Source organism: Zea mays, chromosome 5 (genome assembly GCF_902167145.1).
Source record: "Zea mays cultivar B73 chromosome 5, Zm-B73-REFERENCE-NAM-5.0, whole genome shotgun sequence".
NCBI lineage: Eukaryota > Viridiplantae > Streptophyta > Magnoliopsida > Poales > Poaceae > Zea > Zea mays.
Genome location: NC_050100.1, coordinates 213,087,065 through 213,105,852, shown reverse-complemented (window position 1 = coordinate 213,105,852; position 18,788 = coordinate 213,087,065). Strand labels below are relative to the sequence as shown.

General features: G+C 43.9%; 2 protein-coding genes across 2 annotated transcripts in view; both read right to left on the bottom strand.

The window, feature by feature from the left end:
- Window positions 1-3,876: 3,876 nt before the first annotated feature.
- LOC100279934 (3-ketoacyl-CoA synthase 5) lies at window positions 3,877-5,900 on the bottom strand. Its single transcript, NM_001152884.2, has one exon. The coding sequence runs from the start codon at window positions 5,818-5,820 to the stop codon at window positions 4,339-4,341; it is 1,482 nt and encodes a 493-aa protein (NP_001146356.1). The 5' UTR covers window positions 5,821-5,900; the 3' UTR covers window positions 3,877-4,338.
- Window positions 5,901-5,956: 56 nt separating this feature from the next.
- Window positions 5,957-18,788, bottom strand: part of LOC103628837 (uncharacterized) — an 84,506-nt gene continuing 71,674 nt past the window's right edge. The window contains exon 4 of the mRNA XM_020538252.1: window positions 5,957-6,024. Within this exon, the coding sequence (XP_020393841.1) occupies window positions 5,957-6,024 (68 nt within the window). The remainder of the gene's footprint in view (window positions 6,025-18,788) is intronic.

Here is an 18,788-nt window from a genome sequence, read left to right as displayed (position 1 = left end):
CAGTCTAGAAGACTAGAACTAAGTAGTAAATACCAAAGTCACTAAGCAGCAAGAAGATCATCTTCATCAAGGAATAAGTTCTGGAATGAGTCCTCAAGCTCTGGGTTGTCAACAACATGTTGTTCTCTCTTTTCTCCTCATTTCCAATCTTTTAAGCAAGTCAGCATCTCCACATTCTCAGGCAATAAGCGTCGTCGTTGCTCCTCAATTATCCTCCCTGTCAAACTGAAACAAGACTCTGAAGAGACAGTAGATACGGGAACAGACATAATATCCCTTGTCATTATGGACAAAACCGGATACGTTAGCTTGTGGTCACGCCACCAGAGAAGTATATCAAAATCATCCTCATAAGAAGTGGCATTGTCACTGTCTAAGTAGGATGAGAGCTCACATATAGCAGAGGAAGATGAAGTAGAAGGGGTAGAGATAGGGGGAGGACCAACAACACCTGAACTGGAATCTCCAAATATTCTTCCCCAAGCATGTTTTTTTACCTGTATGAATAGAAGCTGAGCAGCCCTTTGAGCCCTAACTACAATTCATTTTTGACATCAGCATAATATGTACTGTACTCACACCCAGTGCAGTCACCAAGTAAATGTAACATATTAAAAAAACCTCTCATCTTAGCTCCAGGGTCCAGAATGAATGCATATGAATATAGCAAATGTATGTCACTCCAGTACTTAAGAAATTTAAGTTGCATTGGAAACACAATAGTTCTAAGATTTAAATCTCTTTCACATGCTTTCAAATGAGATGCAATTTCCAGAATATGGTGAAGAACTAGTGGACTAGTTGGATAATAAACACCAGACAAAACAACAGTAGAGTCATAGTACAGTTCTAGAAACTCTAAAATCTTCTCAGCAACATACCAATGATTAGGAGGCAACAATTGTGACTCATAATGTGAATTGATGAAGACAGAAAAAACAATTTTGTATGGGACCAAGTGTTTAAGCATCAAATAAGTAGAATTCCATCTAACATCCATATCCAAGCTAAATTTTCTGGGTCTAACACCTCTTGCTTTGCAGTACTCTTTAAATGTTGCTATTCTAAAATTAGAAGCATTTAATAAATTAATTGCAGTTCTAAAATCTTCCAAAAAAGGTTTCAGTCTCTTCATTACAGATTTAACAATGAGATTAATGATATGACAAGCACATCGTTGATGCATAAGAGTGTAGTTACGCCTATTCGGATCCTGAGATTCAGGTGAAGGATCAGGACCCAAATAACCAGCAAACAAAGGTGTCAATGTATCCATAGCCATTGAATTTGAAGAAGCATTGTCTAGAGTGACAGAGAAAATCTTGTCAACCAGACAAAACTCCTCAACCACAACAACAATTCTTTCAGCAATATTTTGACCAGTATGTCTAACCTCAATAAGCATAAGACCAATGACTCTTTTCTGTAATTCCCAATCAGCATTAACATAATGACAGACAACACTAATGTAGTCCTCCTTAGCATTACTAGACCAAATATCTGAGGTTAATGCAACCGAAGAAGTAGCAGGCAACACATAATTGATAAGCACATTATGTCGTTCAGTGAAAAGTTTGAGAAGATCTCTAGTGGTGGTCTGTCTAGAAACTTTGGTAAACCTGGGGTTATGAGCACGAGCAATATAATCCTCCCAGGCCTGTGTCTCACCTATACCTAATGGAAGGTCAAGCTTAGCAATAAGACGACACAACTCAGTTCGAGCAAAAATAGGATCATATTCCCAATTGTGTAGAGAACCATCAGGATTGAAGGTAAGCCGAGACTGGACCCTAGCAGCGTGATCAACCTTCTTCCTACAAGCTTTCTGGTGTCTAAGCAAATGCCCGGTAACAGCAGAAGATCTAGCAGATAAACGAGTCTTACACATTCTACAAATAACAGCAATTCGAACATTGGACCCATTCACTTTCTCAAATACCTCATCAAAATCAACCCAGACAATAGATTTACGCTTACCAACAGATGAGGTACCAGTACCACCATCGGTGCTGGTGGAGCCGACCGGAGTATCGGTGGCCGTAGCAGGCCCTCCACCAGCGTTGGTCGGATTCGAACCTAGATCGATAGGAGCAGAGGTTAGATCGATACCGAGCAAAGCAGCAGCATCGGCCTGGATGTCATCTTCGTCATCTGGGACAAGCCCTGCCGCGCGAAGGTCGTCGTTGCCAGTGACCGGATTGACATCGTCATCATCCGCCATGGCGACCTTCACCGCGGACGGCCGATCTCCAGCACCGTCCCTCAACGGTGCACGCAGTCGTCGTGCCCAATCTACCCCAGAGGAGGAAGACGAGGCATCAGCAACTGACCTACAAAAGAGTAAAAACAATATAGAGTTAGGGTTAGGGTTTAGGAAAGACGCAAAGGAGATCTAGGGTTAGGGTTTACCTGTGCTACCGGAGCCCGATGCCGGAGAACACGGGGCCACCCAGATGACACACGACAGACAGACACCGATTAGAGACGACGGCGAGCGGGGGAGGGCCGGAGGGGAGGACGAGACGAACTCACATAGTTCACCGAGAGAGAGGGGATTGGATAGGGGAGAGGGGTTAGGGTTAGAGAGGAGCTGGTGGATCGAGGTCACCGGCGTCGGGGACGGGAGCCGAGGTCGCTGGATCGGGGCGGCGCTGCGACGGAGGACGGGAGGAGCCGAATCGCCAAGTCAGTCGCCAAAGGGGAATCGCTGCCGAGTCGAGAGAGAGGGAGAGCAGGAAGCGAGTGCGAGGGGCTGAGAAGTGGGGCCCAGGGGGCGAGGAGCCGAGGAGGTAGTAAGGCTGGCCGCTGGCGGTGGCGGCGGGCCCGACCGGGCTGTCCGCACGGGAGCAGGTCGTGCCGTGCCGGCCCACGTGCCTGTCTAGCGGCCGAGGCATGGCCTGCTCCACTGGGTCGTGTCAGCCCGGGCCCATCCCTCACGTGCCGGGTCGGGCGCGAACCGGGACAAAAAAACGGGCGTCGGGTCGGGTTAACCAGCCCGTGCTTCATGTACATCTATACCGTGGCGGCGACGGGCGACGCCTCTCCAGTCTCCACGCACGCATGTGGTCCAGAGGAGCAGAAGCGTACGTACGGGTATAGATGTCCAATAAGCACGAAGCCCGCGAGCCCGGCACGAAGCCCGTTTTTTGGGCCCGGTCCGAGCCCAGCACGGCCCGGTTATATGCGGGCCCGGGCCGGCCCGGGCCGGCCCGGCACGAATAAGCGGGCCGGGCTCGGACAGGAAATTAGGCACGGTGGGCTAGCCCGGCACGGTCCGTTTAGCTCTAAGCCCGTTAAGCCCGCTTTTTTTACACTAAAACGTGCTTTTCGGCCCGCATAGCCCGCTTTTCGGTCCGCTTTTTTCGTGCTAAAATGCTTGTTGCGGGCCGGGCTCGGACAAGGAATTGAGCCCGCGTGCTTAGCCGGCCCGGCCCGGTTTTTTAATCGTACCTAGCGGGCCGGGCCCAAAACGGGCCGGGCTTCACCGGGCCCGGACCGGACCGGGCCGGGCGGCCCGTTTGGACATCTATACGTACGGGTGCACGTACGGCCCTGCCGGGGCGCCGGGCATTCACTGAGACTGAGCACTTGAGCAGAGCTGCAGAGGCAGGCGTCCGCACCGCCAACGCGTACCGCACCGTGTGAGTGTGAGTTCTGGCGACGAGGAGCTTTGAAATCCCTGCGCTAAAAAGCGACGGCACGCGGCGCCGGTGCCAGCCGGCCGCGGCAATTAATCCGCGGCAGCGACACAGGCGCTTGGCAGGCCGTGCATGCCTTGCCTGCGAGAGCCGCACAGTGGCAACGGCAATCACGCAGCGAGCAAACAGTGAACAATCTGGGTCTCCACTCATCAGTGCAATGCATGTAGGCGCTTTTACTTAAATGAGAACACTTGATTGTATAAAGAGTAGGTGCACACATACATCAAAGCTTTTGCTCGTCTTGTCGTCTACTAGTAGCTCATGTCATATCTCTTTTCATGGTATACTGCAGGAATGAATTGTAAGAAATAGTAAATGGTAGATAATACAACAACGCCCCGGACAAGCACAACACACGTCCGTTCCCCGGGCGCCCATGTACGGCAGCCTGGCCCGACCTCGCCTCCTTTATGACGACCACCCCGCCGCCTTGAGCCCCCGTTGATACGACACGACAAGTACTCTGTCACTCTCCATCACATATTCCACCAACCTAGTTCACGACCACGGCCAATCGCTGTTCCAGCGGTTCGTTTTGATGTCCACAAACCAAATGTAGCAGCAGGTGCAATGGCAACCGGGCGAGGAGGAAAAGGGAAAGGCAAGGCACGGCACGAAACTGGAGCTGGCGCCGGGCTCAGTGCTTGAGCACGTCGGGAATGTGCACGGGGTACCGGTGGATGCAGTTGGCCCACGGCCCGTCGGCGTTGGCGGCGGGGCGGATGCACTCCCAGGCGGCGCTGTTGCACTTGAAGCCGGAGCCGAAGCCGATCATCCAGACGCGGTCGCCCCTGCGCATGCGGCCCTTGGCCTCGACGTAGGCGAGCTCGTACCAGAGGGAGCTGCTGGAGGTGTTGCCGAACCGGTGCAGCGTCATCCGCGACGCCTCCACCTGCTCGTCCGACAGCGTCAGGCTGCGCTGGAGCTCGTCGATCACGGCGCGCCCGCCCGCGTGGATGCAGAAGTGCTCGAACGCCGTGCGGAAGTCCGGGATGTAGGGCCTGATCCGGTTGTTCAGCACCTTGCGCGCGATGAAGGACAGCGCGAACAGCAGCTGCTCCGACGCCGGCAGCACCAGGGGCCCCATCGCCGTGATGTTCGCCTTCAGCGCGTCGCCCGCGATGCTCATCAGGTCCTTGGACAGGTTGATGCCCACGTTGCCGCGCTCGTCCTCCTCCTGGTACACGCAGCGGTACGCGCCGTCCGACGCGCCGCGCAGCGTGCGCACCACGCGCGCCAGGCGGAACCGCGCGCCGGCGCCGTCGGTGGACAGCAGCGCCGCCGCGCCGCCCATGCGGAACAGGCAGTTGGGCAGCAGCATCGCGCGCTCCTCGCCCATGTAGTAGTTGGGGGTGATGGTCTCCGTGGACACCACCAGCGCGCGCGCGCCCCGCGGCGCCACCTGCAGCAGGTTCCGGGCCAGCTCCACGGAGACGAGCCCCGCGCTGCACCCCATCCCGGCGAGGTGCACGTTGCGCACGTCGCCGCGGAGCCTGTACCGGTGCGCGACCATGTCCGCGAAGGACGGCGTCGGCGCGAACAGGCTGCAGTTCACCACCAGGATGTCGATGTCCCGCGGGGAGACCCCGGTCTTGGCGAGCAGGTCGTCGATGGCCGAGAAGATGACGAGCTCGGCCTCGGCGCGGGAGGACTCCAGGTCGCGCGACGGCGGGATGTAGTGCTGCGCGTACGGCAGGCACGTCTCCTCCCCGAGCCCCGACCGCTCCAGCAGGCGCGTCATGAACCGGACGCTGCGCTCGTCGAAGCCCGGCCACACGCGGGAGTGCTCCAGGAACGTCGCGAACGGGACGCGGCAGTTGGGGCTGGTGCGGAAGCACGCGTAGTCCACCAGGTACACAGCGCGCGGCCGGAGCATCAGGTATAGCACCGTGGCCGCGGCAGGCAGGAACGCGGCCAGGAACATGTGCGCCGGCCGGAGCGCCAGGATCTCCTCGGGCCCGAGCGACGACGCCTTGAGCAGGACCGCGGCGGCGAGCGGCACGGCCACGATGGCCAGGATGTTGTTCACCACCAGCTGGTACAGAGGCTTCAGCCGCCTGAGCTGCACCGGGGAGCCCATGGACATGGTGGTGCGCGGACCCTGAGGCGGCGGTCGCATCGCGTTGGGCTGGCCTGTCCTGGCGGGTGTCCGGGCTAGGTTCAGGGCGTGGTGGGCTAGCGAGCACTGATTACTGAAGTGAAGCGAGACGAGGAGAGGCAGGGAGAATTTAAAGCGCTGGAACGGCCTACGATGATCACTCGTCAGAGGCCACAGACAGAGACGGAGAGACCTGTGGGACAGCAACAATGACGAACACGGTAGCTGCCCACCACATAATGTCAGCTATACTGGATCAAAGCCAGCATCATCATCAAAACTCAGATGGACAGGTCAGTGTATATGCACCTCCACACGTTATGGCGAGGAACTGAGGAAGACGAACTTGAAACCCGTCTTTCGTATAGTAAGAAAGAAAGAAGAACTGGAATCCATGGTCCCTGAACTCGTGGTCCTTGTGTGGACTGTGGAGGTGTTCAGATGTTCAGGCGAACTGCAGTGAAGGGCTTTTGAATTTGGTAGTAACAGCAAACAACAGTCAAGTAGTAATAATGACCAGTCCAAGGTTGATGGACGCGCATGCAGGATTTTTGCAGTGACCACACGTCGGCTAGTTGCGGGCTCTTGCGGATAAGATACAAGTGACCAAGGTTTACGTACAGTACAACCGAGTGAATGAAACGAAAGCGTCTTCTAACTACCTTATCGCTTTCAGCAGGTATTTCAACCTCAATCTTTCAGTGCTGCATGCGTCTTTCTTTTTAGAAACGAAATCCAGGTCGGATTAATTATTGCAACAAAAAGCTGAAATAGACGCCCAACTAATTAATTTATGGACCCTTTCGAAAAGCATGGGTTCCAAAGACAAATAGGACGAAAGTACTTCACAAAAATAACACTAGTGTCAACTCGCCATGCAGTCCTGTTGTCTGTCGGCATATTGTACTGCAGATTATATTGTTTATAAAGTGAAGTTTAAAATATAGAATATGATAGTAAACGTCATAGAGTAGCGGTTAGAGACATCCTAAGATAGCGTTCTGGTACAGTGCTACACATGTATATACTGTTGTTGAGCTGACAAATGTCACCTTATTAGTCAAACCATGAAAGTTATGGACTTATATGAACAAAATACCAATTGTTGACGCATTGTTCAAAGTGTATAAAAAACTCTGCCATTATATTTGTATCGTCGAGACTATCTGAAGATATATTAGGATATCAACTTATTCGGAGTCCAAACTAAATCAAAACAACTTTGAAGGGTGCTAATCCAGCTGAAACAGGGCTGGCCGGTTACCAACAGCAGCGATGAAAACGGGTATTTATTTGAATATCAATTTTGTGGTTTTTTTCTTTTATTGTAAATAAAAATGATATAAAATCTACTACGTAAATTTATGTATTTGTTTTTAACATTGAGCTTGTAATGTTTCATTAAAAGTAAATCTTAAATCTATCATATATCTTCCAAACGATAGATATAAAATTCGTTACAATTCAGGTACAAATATGAATATTTTTTTTCTTTTTTTGTTGTAGAAAGCAAATAATGCACAAAACAATTTATATAAATTTTTATTATTAGCTGTAATAATGTGCTTGATAACACAAAAAAAGATTTGCATCAAAATTTATACATATCTATTTTAAAATATTAGATTTGTTATAACAGTTCGGATACCCATTTTCATCTGGTCGGTCAGTCTTGATTTTTCAACTTTCTCAAATAGAACGGATTGCACCATTACTTTTCGAATCTCGACAAATTAATTACAAATATTGAAAGGTTTTCATGCCTTAACTTAGGGTATGTACAACCCTAAGCTCTTGGAACAGTTTTCCAAATACAAGAGACAGTTTAAAGACCGAGTGATACAATCCTGAACCTCCGGATAATAAACGCAGTCAATACACATTATGTATAGAGAGTCGTGTAGAAACGGGCTATTGACAAAAAGCCTGTCTCTTGATTATTTTTCACTTAGCTCCCTAAAGACCCCTCGTTTAGTTAGGTTGTATATGCCCTTACAGAAAAAACGGTCAGACTGATTTCTATGGTCGAGTTAGGATCTAACTTGTGTTTTGACGTGTTTTAGAAGGGGTTTCGATCATTTGAGGGATAAGATCATCTCCTCCTTATAAGGCCACAGTCGATTGAGGTGCCTAACACACATAATCAATAAAAAATAAAAAATCAATCTACTCATAACTCTTTTCGTATAATCCCTCTTCAACTGCATGCTGATGTCATTACTTAATCTGACGACCAAGGATGGTGCTCTATGATTGTATGCCAACCTAGGGCAATCCAGTGACGTCTTTTGCTCCGACGTGTCGCTCCTGAGCGAATCTTTGATGTTTTTCTAGTTTACCTAGAAACTAGCCATTCTCTATCATGTAAGCATGATTCACTATCATTTAGTGGTTTACTCGTAAGCCTCACCGTTCTTTACTTTTTTACCATAAAAGAGTGTTGGTTATCCGCTCCGTTCTACAGTCTGTGATGATACAAACGATCTAACCCTATTTGGTGTGTGACCTATGTTTGCTTCAACACCATTTAAGGAGTTATGAGTTAACCTTGGGATCTCACAACAACTCATCATGTATGTTATTGAAAGGGAAATAGGCTCAAACCTTTTCCTAAATGATTTTGGTGGTTGAATTGCCCAACACAAATAATTGGACTAACTAGTTTGTTCTAGATTATATGCTCTACAGGTGCCAAAGGTTCATCTACAACTATACTAAATCGACTGTCCGGAATACCGTAGATTATTCCGGACAGGAGAAGCTTTTTGGAAAAACAGACTATGCGCGGACCGTCCGGGCCCTTGCGGCGGACAGTCCGCGACACCGAGTTGACTTCGACCAGGAACTACAAATCAGGGACAGTCCGACTAAACCACGGACCGTCCAGCTACAACGCGTGGACCGTCCGGCTATAATTCGCGGACAGTCCGCAGGTGAAGACCTGGTTCAGCCCGAAGGTGACAAGTTGATCAAAAGGAATTATATAGCTGGCGCGGACCGTCCGGGACCAAGGGCGGACCGTCCGCGTGGTGTCACCGAGGCAGATAGCCGTTGATCTAACCGTTGATCTGTCAGAAGTATCCGTTGAAGATGTCAGAATCGACCGTTGGAGGGTCGCGGACCGTCCGGGCCCTAGCCGCGGACCGTCCGCCAGTGCAATTTCTGGCAGATACGCCCCAACGGCTATATAGGTGGTTGAGGGCTATAAATACCACTCCAACCGTCCACTTCATGGTGAGGGAGCCCAAGCAACATTCCAAGTCATCTAGTTGACATACTCAAGCCCTCCCAATCACATATATTCATTGATACATCCTATACACAAGATCTAGCCCACTACAACCAACACAAGTGCCACAAAAGAGAGTGCAAGCAATTGAGAGCTACTCAATTGAGTTTAGCCCTAGTGCCTTGTGAGATCCATTGAGAGATAGTGTGAGCTTCATCTTTGTGTTCATTTGCGCGTGGAGTTTTGACTCCCATCGAACTTCCTCCAAAGTTTTGGAGGCTTGTAAAAGCTAGCAAGAGACACCAAAGAGTGTGGTGGTCCTTGTGGGATCGAGAGTGATCCTTGAAAAGAAGAAGAGCTCGCCGATCCTTGTGTGATTGGTGGAGAGAGGGAAAGGGTTGAAAAAGACCCGTCCTTAAGTGGACTCCTCAACGGGGACTAGGCCTTCGAGGGCCGAACCTCGGTAAAACAAATCACTCGTGTCTTGTGTGCTTATTGCTTGTGATTTGTTTGTTCTTTCCCTTTCTAAGTTTCTCTTGCATTACTCTTTGCTAATTCTATTTGGTGTTGCTTTAAGTTATATTCTCATTTAGTGAAGCAACTCATTGCAAGAGAAAACTTGTGTTATTACTCTTCTTACTTAAGCCTCTTGCTTTATTCTCATAGACTTATTAATAGTATTAATTTATCAATTCCGCATTATTTGAAAGCAATACTCTTTACAAGCAAGGACTTAGTTTTTATACTCCGATAATTATATATCTTGTTCTAACCACTAATCAAGGGATCTAGTTGGGGGATAAAGTTTTAATTTTCAGGTTTCGCCTATCCACCCCCCCCCTCTAGGCGACTTTCAATTGGTATCGGAGCTAGGCACTTCATCTTGAGTCTAACAACTCGAAGTGATGGCTCATAGAAGATCCCAAAAGAACAAGAAGACTCCTCCATCGAACACAACTCAAAAGGAGGTAACTCTTGAAATATTATTTGATGATTGTTCTAATTATGACTCATGGTCCTCTAGTGTGATAAATGCTTTTAGAACCATAGATCCACGATTAGAACAAATTATAGACAAGAGTATTTTTCCCTCTAATTTCAATGGAAAAATTAATTCCGAGGAAGATCAAAGATGTTATCGCTTAAACTATCTAGCTTTTGACATCTTAACTAATTCTCTTAGTAAAGAAGATTATCGTGCCTTCATATCAAATTATGACGAATCAATCCATGATGCGCATGATATTTGGACTAGAATTAGAAGCAAATTTGATGAGTCCTATTATGATAGTCCATTGTGTGCCTCTACTTCCTTTAGTATTTGTGATACTAACCCTTGCAAGGAAGAAGAAGAAAATGATCGATGGAGACCAAACGATGAATCCACCTCTCCAAAAGGTTTGTCCTCCCATTTCGATTCCCACATGTGTTGCGTGGCTAATGCAAATGATAGCGGAAGCACAAATGAGGATGAGGAGGAAGAAAGAAGCTTTGTGCAACTCTACGCTCGCCTAAGCCAAGAAGATAAGGCGGTCATACTCAAACTTCTAGAAAGAGCGAGAGAGCAAGGCGAAGCTCGTCAAAGGCTAGAAAGTATTCTCTCCATGAAGATGCAATGCTTTGACGAGTTGACTAAAGAACATGAGGAGCTAAAGTGCTCTCATGTTGATTTGGTCCAAAGGTATGAAACTATTTCAATTGAGCAAGATAACGCTTTACATTGTATAGCTCAATTAGTAAATAAGAATACCTTGCTTAAGGACCAAGTAGAAAAGCTAAAAATTGAAAATCTAGCTTTTCAAGAAAAATATGATATGCTCCTATGCTCTCATGAAAATCTTAGAGATGATCATATCATATTAAACATTGCTCATGAGGTTGTGATAGAAAATTTAAAATCCCAACAACCTCACTCATGCACATGCATTCAAATTGATACTATATTACCATGTGCTAATGCTTGTTGTCCGTCGACAAGCAAATCTTCCTTTGAGCTAGAATTTGCAGGAACAAACGATGATTCATATCAAAAGCTCAAGGAAGAAAATGAGAGGCTAAAGATGAGCTTGACACAACTAAAAGGGAAATGCATTGCCCAACCTTCTCAAGATAACCGTGATCTCATGGTGAAGAAGCTTGAGACGGGAACAACCGTGGCATGCACTACATCCCTTGAAGAAAATGTCAAGGATTTGAGGATTGCCAAGAGGAAGAAACAAAAGAAGAAATTCAACACCTCCTCCAAAAGCCTCAATCACGCCTCCACAAAAGGTAACATCCAAGGTAATGATCAAGCCACAATTCACATTAAGAGGTGTAGTGAATGCTTTGAAAAGGGGCACTTGATTAGGTCATGTCCCTACATTAAAAATGGCTTGATTATTAACAAGGATGATAGACTTTGTTTTAAATGCTCCAAGAAGGGACACTTGCTTAGATCTTGTCCCCATTTAAAACAAAAAGGCATAAGGTTAGAAAAGAAAGTTTTTACTAACCATGTAGCAAGCAACAAGCAAGGAAAGAAGAAAGCTTCAAAACTTGAAAAACGCCTATGCTACACATGCCGAAAGAAGGGACATCAATGCAAGGATTGTCCCATTGGTAACAATTCCACTCCTAGCTTGTCAATTAATTCTCATATAACTAGGCAACCCAAAATTGCAACTTGTGCTAGAAAGGAAATTTTACCTAGTGCTAACACAAAGGACTTTTGGGTTCCTAGATCTTTGTTAACTAACCATGATGGACCCATCAAGCGATGGGTACCAAAATATGCTTGACAAGATTTGTAGGAGAAGGAGATGATATGAAGTCTTTGGGGTGCTTGAGAGAGTTCATCCAATTGTTATCAACTCAAGCTATCAATCTTCAATGATCTATATATATGATTGACCCAAGGTTATTTTTCAAATTGCTATGTCCTAAACTCATATCATCTCGAGGAAGTTATTATATGTTGTAGGAAGTGAAGAGATATCATGTGCAAAAATCAAGGCCTACAACATGGAGGAAAGCCAAAGGATAGTAACACTTATCTTTTAAGTGCAAGTATTTTAGAATATCATTTCTTATGCGTCTTGTGTAGTCACATAGAAAAATTGAAGCACTTCAAATACCTTTAAATTTATGTTACCATTCTTTGAAGAATTTTCTATCATATGGTAGATTGCATACTCATCATTTCCATCCTATGACAATCTACATGCTTTAAATTGTTGGAAGTACCACATGGCATGTTTTTCGCTAAGTTATTCTATTATTGCCATGTATCTAGATATAGAGAGATTTTTCAAGTTCCTAAAAGAACAAGGTGTTATGTAAGGAATTCAAATCCTTAGGACACTTATAAAAGGAAAACTCTCTCTATAACTAGATTAGTGAGACTATTGATTTTATTTAAGTAACCCAAAGTAGTCTCACTTGTAGAGAATAAGTTTCTCTTTGAAAGCGTGTAAACTAACATGAAAAGAAAAATCAATCCAATGTTTTATGATGTATTTCTACTTGCTCAAAATTGGATATGATTCTTTCACATTTATCACTTTCCAAATCATGAATTAGATTTATTCCTAATCTCAAAGGATTTTTTATGCTTGTTTTATGAGTGAAAATTGAGCATAACATCATCTATGGATAATCTAGTTCATGCTATGAAGTTTCCATGTTTTAGTAATCTAGCTTTTCATTCCTTATCAAAATGATTACAAACATGGAAACTAGTGCTTGTATTACTAACAAAGCATCTCTTGAGCTTACTTTTGAATATCTACAAAAGAAAGTGCACAAGCCTCATGGGTTGCTCTTCACCCAAAGGAAGAAAGGTAAAAAGCAAAGGCATGGGAACTCATCTCTTTAATATAGTTCCCATCAATACTTGTTTACTCTAAATTATGTCTTTGTGAAGAAATAGATTCTTTATTAAATTTAAATTGGCTAAGTTGTGCATTCAATCTCATTCTCATTAATGCACTTATCCATTAGAATATATTCATACCTTTGCAATAAATGTTCTCATATTGAATTGTTTTATATAATAATTATTAAAGTTCAATATGAAGAATTAAATTCCTATGATTGATCAAATTGTTAAATAGTGCATGTTCCTCTTTTCAAGTAAAAGTGCACTAATGTTAAGGATTTTACTTCATGTCTGTGTGACTTATGGATGATGAACTGTGTTATTTCCTATCTAAAAGAAATCATCCTTCATTATATACTCCCTTGTGTTACTAACATCCTTCTTGAGTATTTTCAATAAGTTTGAAAGAAAAAAAAACCACTGCAAAGGGAGGACTCTCAAATGAAAGAGGAGAACATCAAGAACAACACCACCTACTTCTACGAAACAATCAATGGTGTGGTTGTGAGTGTTCTAAATCCTTTCATAATGAGAATACCAGGCTCAAGTTGTTTATTGCAAATTTAATGAGCCTTGATCAAGATGTATAATGCTTCTCTCTATTTGTCCTTAAAGTAAATGCATCCATTCATTCAAATACTTGATGCATATCTCTAGGGGGAGCCTCTATCTACATCTTGATTGCAATGAGACTGTCACTTTATCTTAGTAATTTCATAGAGTCTCTTGCATGAGATTAAGTTTCTCATAAAGTATGCTACTTCAAATTAATCCATCTTGTTAAAGTGATGTCATCTTTATCAAGGATTGTAGTTTTCATTGCTAAAGTAGCATATTTATTGGATTCTCCTATTTTTGAGCTTGATTGCAAATCTAATGCCTATGTTGTTCTTTTGATCGCATTTGTTGTTTGGTCATTGAATAACTTCAATTATCACTTGTGCTTCTTAGTGTCTCATGTAATTTCAATTTGATTTCAATTTGTTGTTTGGTAATTTCAATCGACATCTATCTTGATATGCACTAAGTTAAAAGGAGAATTCATGATACATTTATGCAACTTGTGATCCGTTTGATATATGCTAACAATAACTTGAAAAGATCACTAGTTGTAGAACTCTCTCTTGTGCAAAATATTTCCATATATTGTCATTAAGAATAGGTCTTAAGCATCTAAGACTAAGGACAAAGCACAATGAAGAGAGCGTCTCTATGCGAAGGAACAAAACGGTAAAACTACTTCCTTTCATTCAAACATGTACCCAAATCTTCCTCTTATAAGCATTCTTTGCATATCTTAGATAGAAGGAAGAGAAAGCATGTCCTTTGCATTATACCTGCTTCATACCTAGTTTAACTTCTCAAACATTCATTTTTTACATCTTTGTTTAAACTGGGTGAAGTAATTTTATTGTCAAGGAGCTTAAAGCTTAACCTTGTAACGAGGATAAGCTGCCTTTTGTTCCAAAAGGTGGATGGTCCTTAAGTCTCCTTGAAATCCTTAAGGGTAAATGCTTGAGATATTTATAACATGCTTTCATAAGTGCATAAAATGTCATGAACATCACACTTATACTATGACACAATGCACTTTACACTCTTTATGATATAGACATGGTCTCATTAACCTAATTATGTGCACTTGGCATTTTAGACCAAAAAAAATTGTTTTCCTCTCTATGCACATATTTAGGGGGAGCAATCTATATTGTATAAAATTGTTTAAGCTTAATTGACATATCCTTTTTAATCATGTCTCTTTCCTTTGGTACATTTGCATAATTCTTATCTTTATTGTGTGCCAAGGCTAAGACTAATATGTTTTCATGAGCATCTCATGTATTAAGTCTTAGATTGAAAGGGAAATAGAGTATTCGGCAAAGACATCGCTTCCACTCAACTCCATTGGGATTATCCACTCTTTGCCGGTATCCCGCCGTCTCTCCGTATTTGGTATAATCTTCACTCATGTTTTATTTGCCAAAGGGGGAGTTTTTCAAGGGCTTATATTTCACTCAAAGTATCCGTTTTTGGCGATTCATGCCAAAGGGGGAGAAAGTATTAGCCCAAAGCAAAAGGACCGTACCACCCACCACCTAGTTTTAGAAAACTAATAATTTTCTAAAACTAGGTGGTGGGTGGTACGGTCCTTTTGCTTTGGGCTAATACTTTCTCCCCCTTTGGCATGAATCGCCAAAAACGGATACTTTGAGTGAAATATAAGCCCTTGAAAAACTCCCCCTTTGGCAAATAAAACATGAGTGAAGATTATACCAAATACGGAGAGACGGCGGGATACCGGCAAAGAGTGGATAATCCCAATGGAGTTGAGTGGAAGCGATGTCTTTGCCGAATACTCTATTTTCAATTGGTAAATTTCAAATTGGTATCTTATTGTGTTCAAAAGGGGGTGAAAATAGTATTTTCAAAATCAATATCTTAAAACCCTCTTGAACACTAAGAGGAGAATTTCATTAAGGGGGAGTTTTGTTTAGTCAAAGGAAATGCATTTGAAACAGGGGGAGAAAATTTCAAATCTTGAAAATGCTTCTCAAAATCTTATTCATTTATCCTTTGACTGTTTTGCAAAACACTTTGAAAAGAATTTCCAAAAGAGTTTGCAAAAACAAAACAATTGGTGCAAGCATGGTCTAAAACTTAAAGGTAATTTGGTCTAATTCCAAGTAACCTTTGCACTTACCTTATGCAAACTAGTTCAATTCTACACTTATATATTTGCTTTGGTTTGTGTTGGCATCAATCACCAAAAAGGGGGAGATTGAAAGGGAAATAGGCTCAAACCTTTTCCTAAATGATTTTGGTGGTTGAATTGCCCAACACAAATAATTAGACTAACTAGTTTGTTCTAGATTATATGCTCTACAGGTGCCAAAGGTTCATCTACAACTATACTAAATCGACTGTCCGGAATACCGTAGATTATTCCGGACAGGAGAAGCTTTTTGGAAAAACAGACTATGCGCGGACCGTCCGGGCCCTTGCGGCGGACAGTCCGCGACACCGAGTTGACTTCGACCAGGAACTACAAATCAGGGACAGTCCGACTAAACCACGGACCGTCCAGCTACAACGCGCGGACCGTCCGGCTATAATTCGCGGACAGTCCGCAGGTGAAGACCTGGTTCAGCCCGAAGGTGACAAGTTGATCAAAAGGAATTATATAGCTGGCGCGGACCGTCCGGGACCAAGGGCGGACCGTCCGCGTGGTGTCACCGAGGCAGATAGCCGTTGATCTAACCGTTGATCTGTCAGAAGTATCCGTTGAAGATGTCAGAATCGACCGTTGGAGGGTCGCGGACCGTCCGGGCCCTAGCCGTGGACCGTCCGCCAGTGCAATTTCTGGCAGATACGCCCCAACGGCTATATAGGTGGTTGAGGGCTATAAATACCACTCCAACCGTCCACTTCATGGTGAGGGAGCCCAAGCAACATTCCAAGTCATCTAGTTGACATACTCAAGCCCTCCCAATCACATATATTCATTGATACATCCTATACACAAGATCTAGCCCACTACAACCAACACAAGTGCCACAAAAGAGAGTGCAAGCAATTGAGAGCTACTCAATTGAGTTTAGCCCTAGTGCCTTGTGAGATCCATTGAGAGATAGTGTGAGCTTCATCTTTGTGTTCATTTGCGCGTGGAGTTTTGACTCCCATCGAACTTCCTCCAAAGTTTTAGAGGCTTGTAAAAGCTAGCAAGAGACACCAAAGAGTGTGGTGGTCCTTGTGGGATCGAGAGTGATCCTTGAAAAGAAGAAGAGCTCGCCGATCCTTGTGTGATTGGTGGAGAGAGGGAAAGGGTTGAAAAAGACCCGTCCTTAAGTGGACTCCTCAACGGGGACTAGGCCTTCGAGGGCCGAACCTCGGTAAAACAAATCACTCGTGTCTTGTGTGCTTATTGCTTGTGATTTGTTTGTTCTTTCCCTTTCTAAGTTTCTCTTGCATTACTCTTTGCTAATTCTATTTGGTGTTGCTTTAAGTTATATTCTCATTTAGTGAAGCAACTCATTGCAAGAGAAAACTTGTGTTATTACTCTTCTTACTTAAGCCTCTTGCTTTATTCTCATAGACTTATTAATAGTATTAATTTATCAATTCCGCATTATTTGAAAGCAATACTCTTTACAAGCAAGGACTTAGTTTTTATACTCCGATAATTATATATCTTGTTCTAACCACTAATCAAGGGATCTAGTTGGGGGATAAAGTTTTAATTTTCAGGTTTCGCCTATCCACCCCCCCCCCCCTCTAGGCGACTTTCAGTTATATTATGATTGTGCTCTCGATACAACAATACACATGTAATACATAGTTGAGCTCGCAAATGTTGACCATGTTACTTCCTCCCACTAGTACAAAACTGACCATCACTGTTGGCTCATCACTTTGTTGCTTTGCATTTGACAGTGATAATCCTTCACTGTTGTTCTTAATTTGAAAATCTAAAAATATTTGGGGACCTTAAAACCAACAATGAAGGTCCATATTACTATCATCTCAAGCCATAGACTGTTAGTGATCTATCATTGTTGATTTAAGCCATGAACCAGCAATGGTACTAGGGCTATCATCGTCAGGTGATGGCTTAATTCATTGTTGATAGGTCACTGATGGTTTGTTGCTTGAGACAATAGTGATATATAGTCTATCATTACCAACTATTGGCTCGAGGCAGCAACGATTGTTGTAATTTACAAAACCATGCTCCCTCCTTCCTTCTCCCTCCCATCTCGAGCACACTCATCTAAGGAGGCATCTTTCCCCTCCTCCTCTCTCTCTCTCTCTCTCCATTTTGCATCTATTTTCCTCCAAAATGCTCATGGAAGGTCTTGGATTTGCATGGGCAAACATGATCTTCTTTGTTAAGGTTGGTAACTGCTTTAAATTTGTAGCTTTTGATTTTTTTATGGATAGATTAGTTGATTCTCATGGTAGTTATTTGTTAATTTTATAGAGAGTACTTTTCAATTTGATCTTGAGGAAGGCATTGAAATTGTGGTGAATCCATCTTCCAAAAGGTTGGTGGCTATGAACCCATTTAATTTCTGTCAAATTTAATGGAGGTTTTGATGATTGTTAGTTATTTTCTCATGCGTGCTTTAGCTGTTTTATGGAGTAGATGTATTCAATAGAGCTACTAATTTTAATTTTGATGAACATATGCATGTCACACCTAGCAACCCATTGTTTTGAGCAACAATATTATTGCTGAAGAATGCTTCAAGTTTTATTTTTTATAACTAACCCCCTATTTATATGACATGAGGTGGAATAATTGTTCTTCAAGAGGGGGCTACCAATTTGAATTTTGTTGAGCACATGCATTTGATACCTATGAAGCCATTGTTTTTAGCTACAATATTGTTGTTTGTGATTGCTCTATTTTTTCTACAATTAATGACCCCATTTTTATGTGGTATGGAGTGGAATAATTCTTATTAAATAGGGAGGATACGAATTTTAGTTTTGATGAGCGCATGCATGTGACACTTAGCAATCCATTATTTTGAGCTACAATATGTTATTCATGAATGCTCTAGTTTTTTCGGCAAACCGGGTGCAGTGACACTTAGCAACCCATTATTTTGAGCTACAATGTTGTTATTCATGAATGCTCCATATTTTCGGTGGACCTACGGCAGTGACACTTAGCAATCCATTGTTATTCATGTCACAATTAGAAACCCTGACACGGAGCGGTAACGCGGACGTGGTGGGCCGGGGGTGGTGGTATGACGTCGTGGGCCCGGTGGTATGGGTTCACTACAGAGGTATGAACAAAAACGTGAAAGCAAACCGGAGAAGGAGGCGACTCCGTGAGGAAGAAAGCCAAGCACCCACACACACCTATCCTAAATTTTCGGTAGCCTCACACTG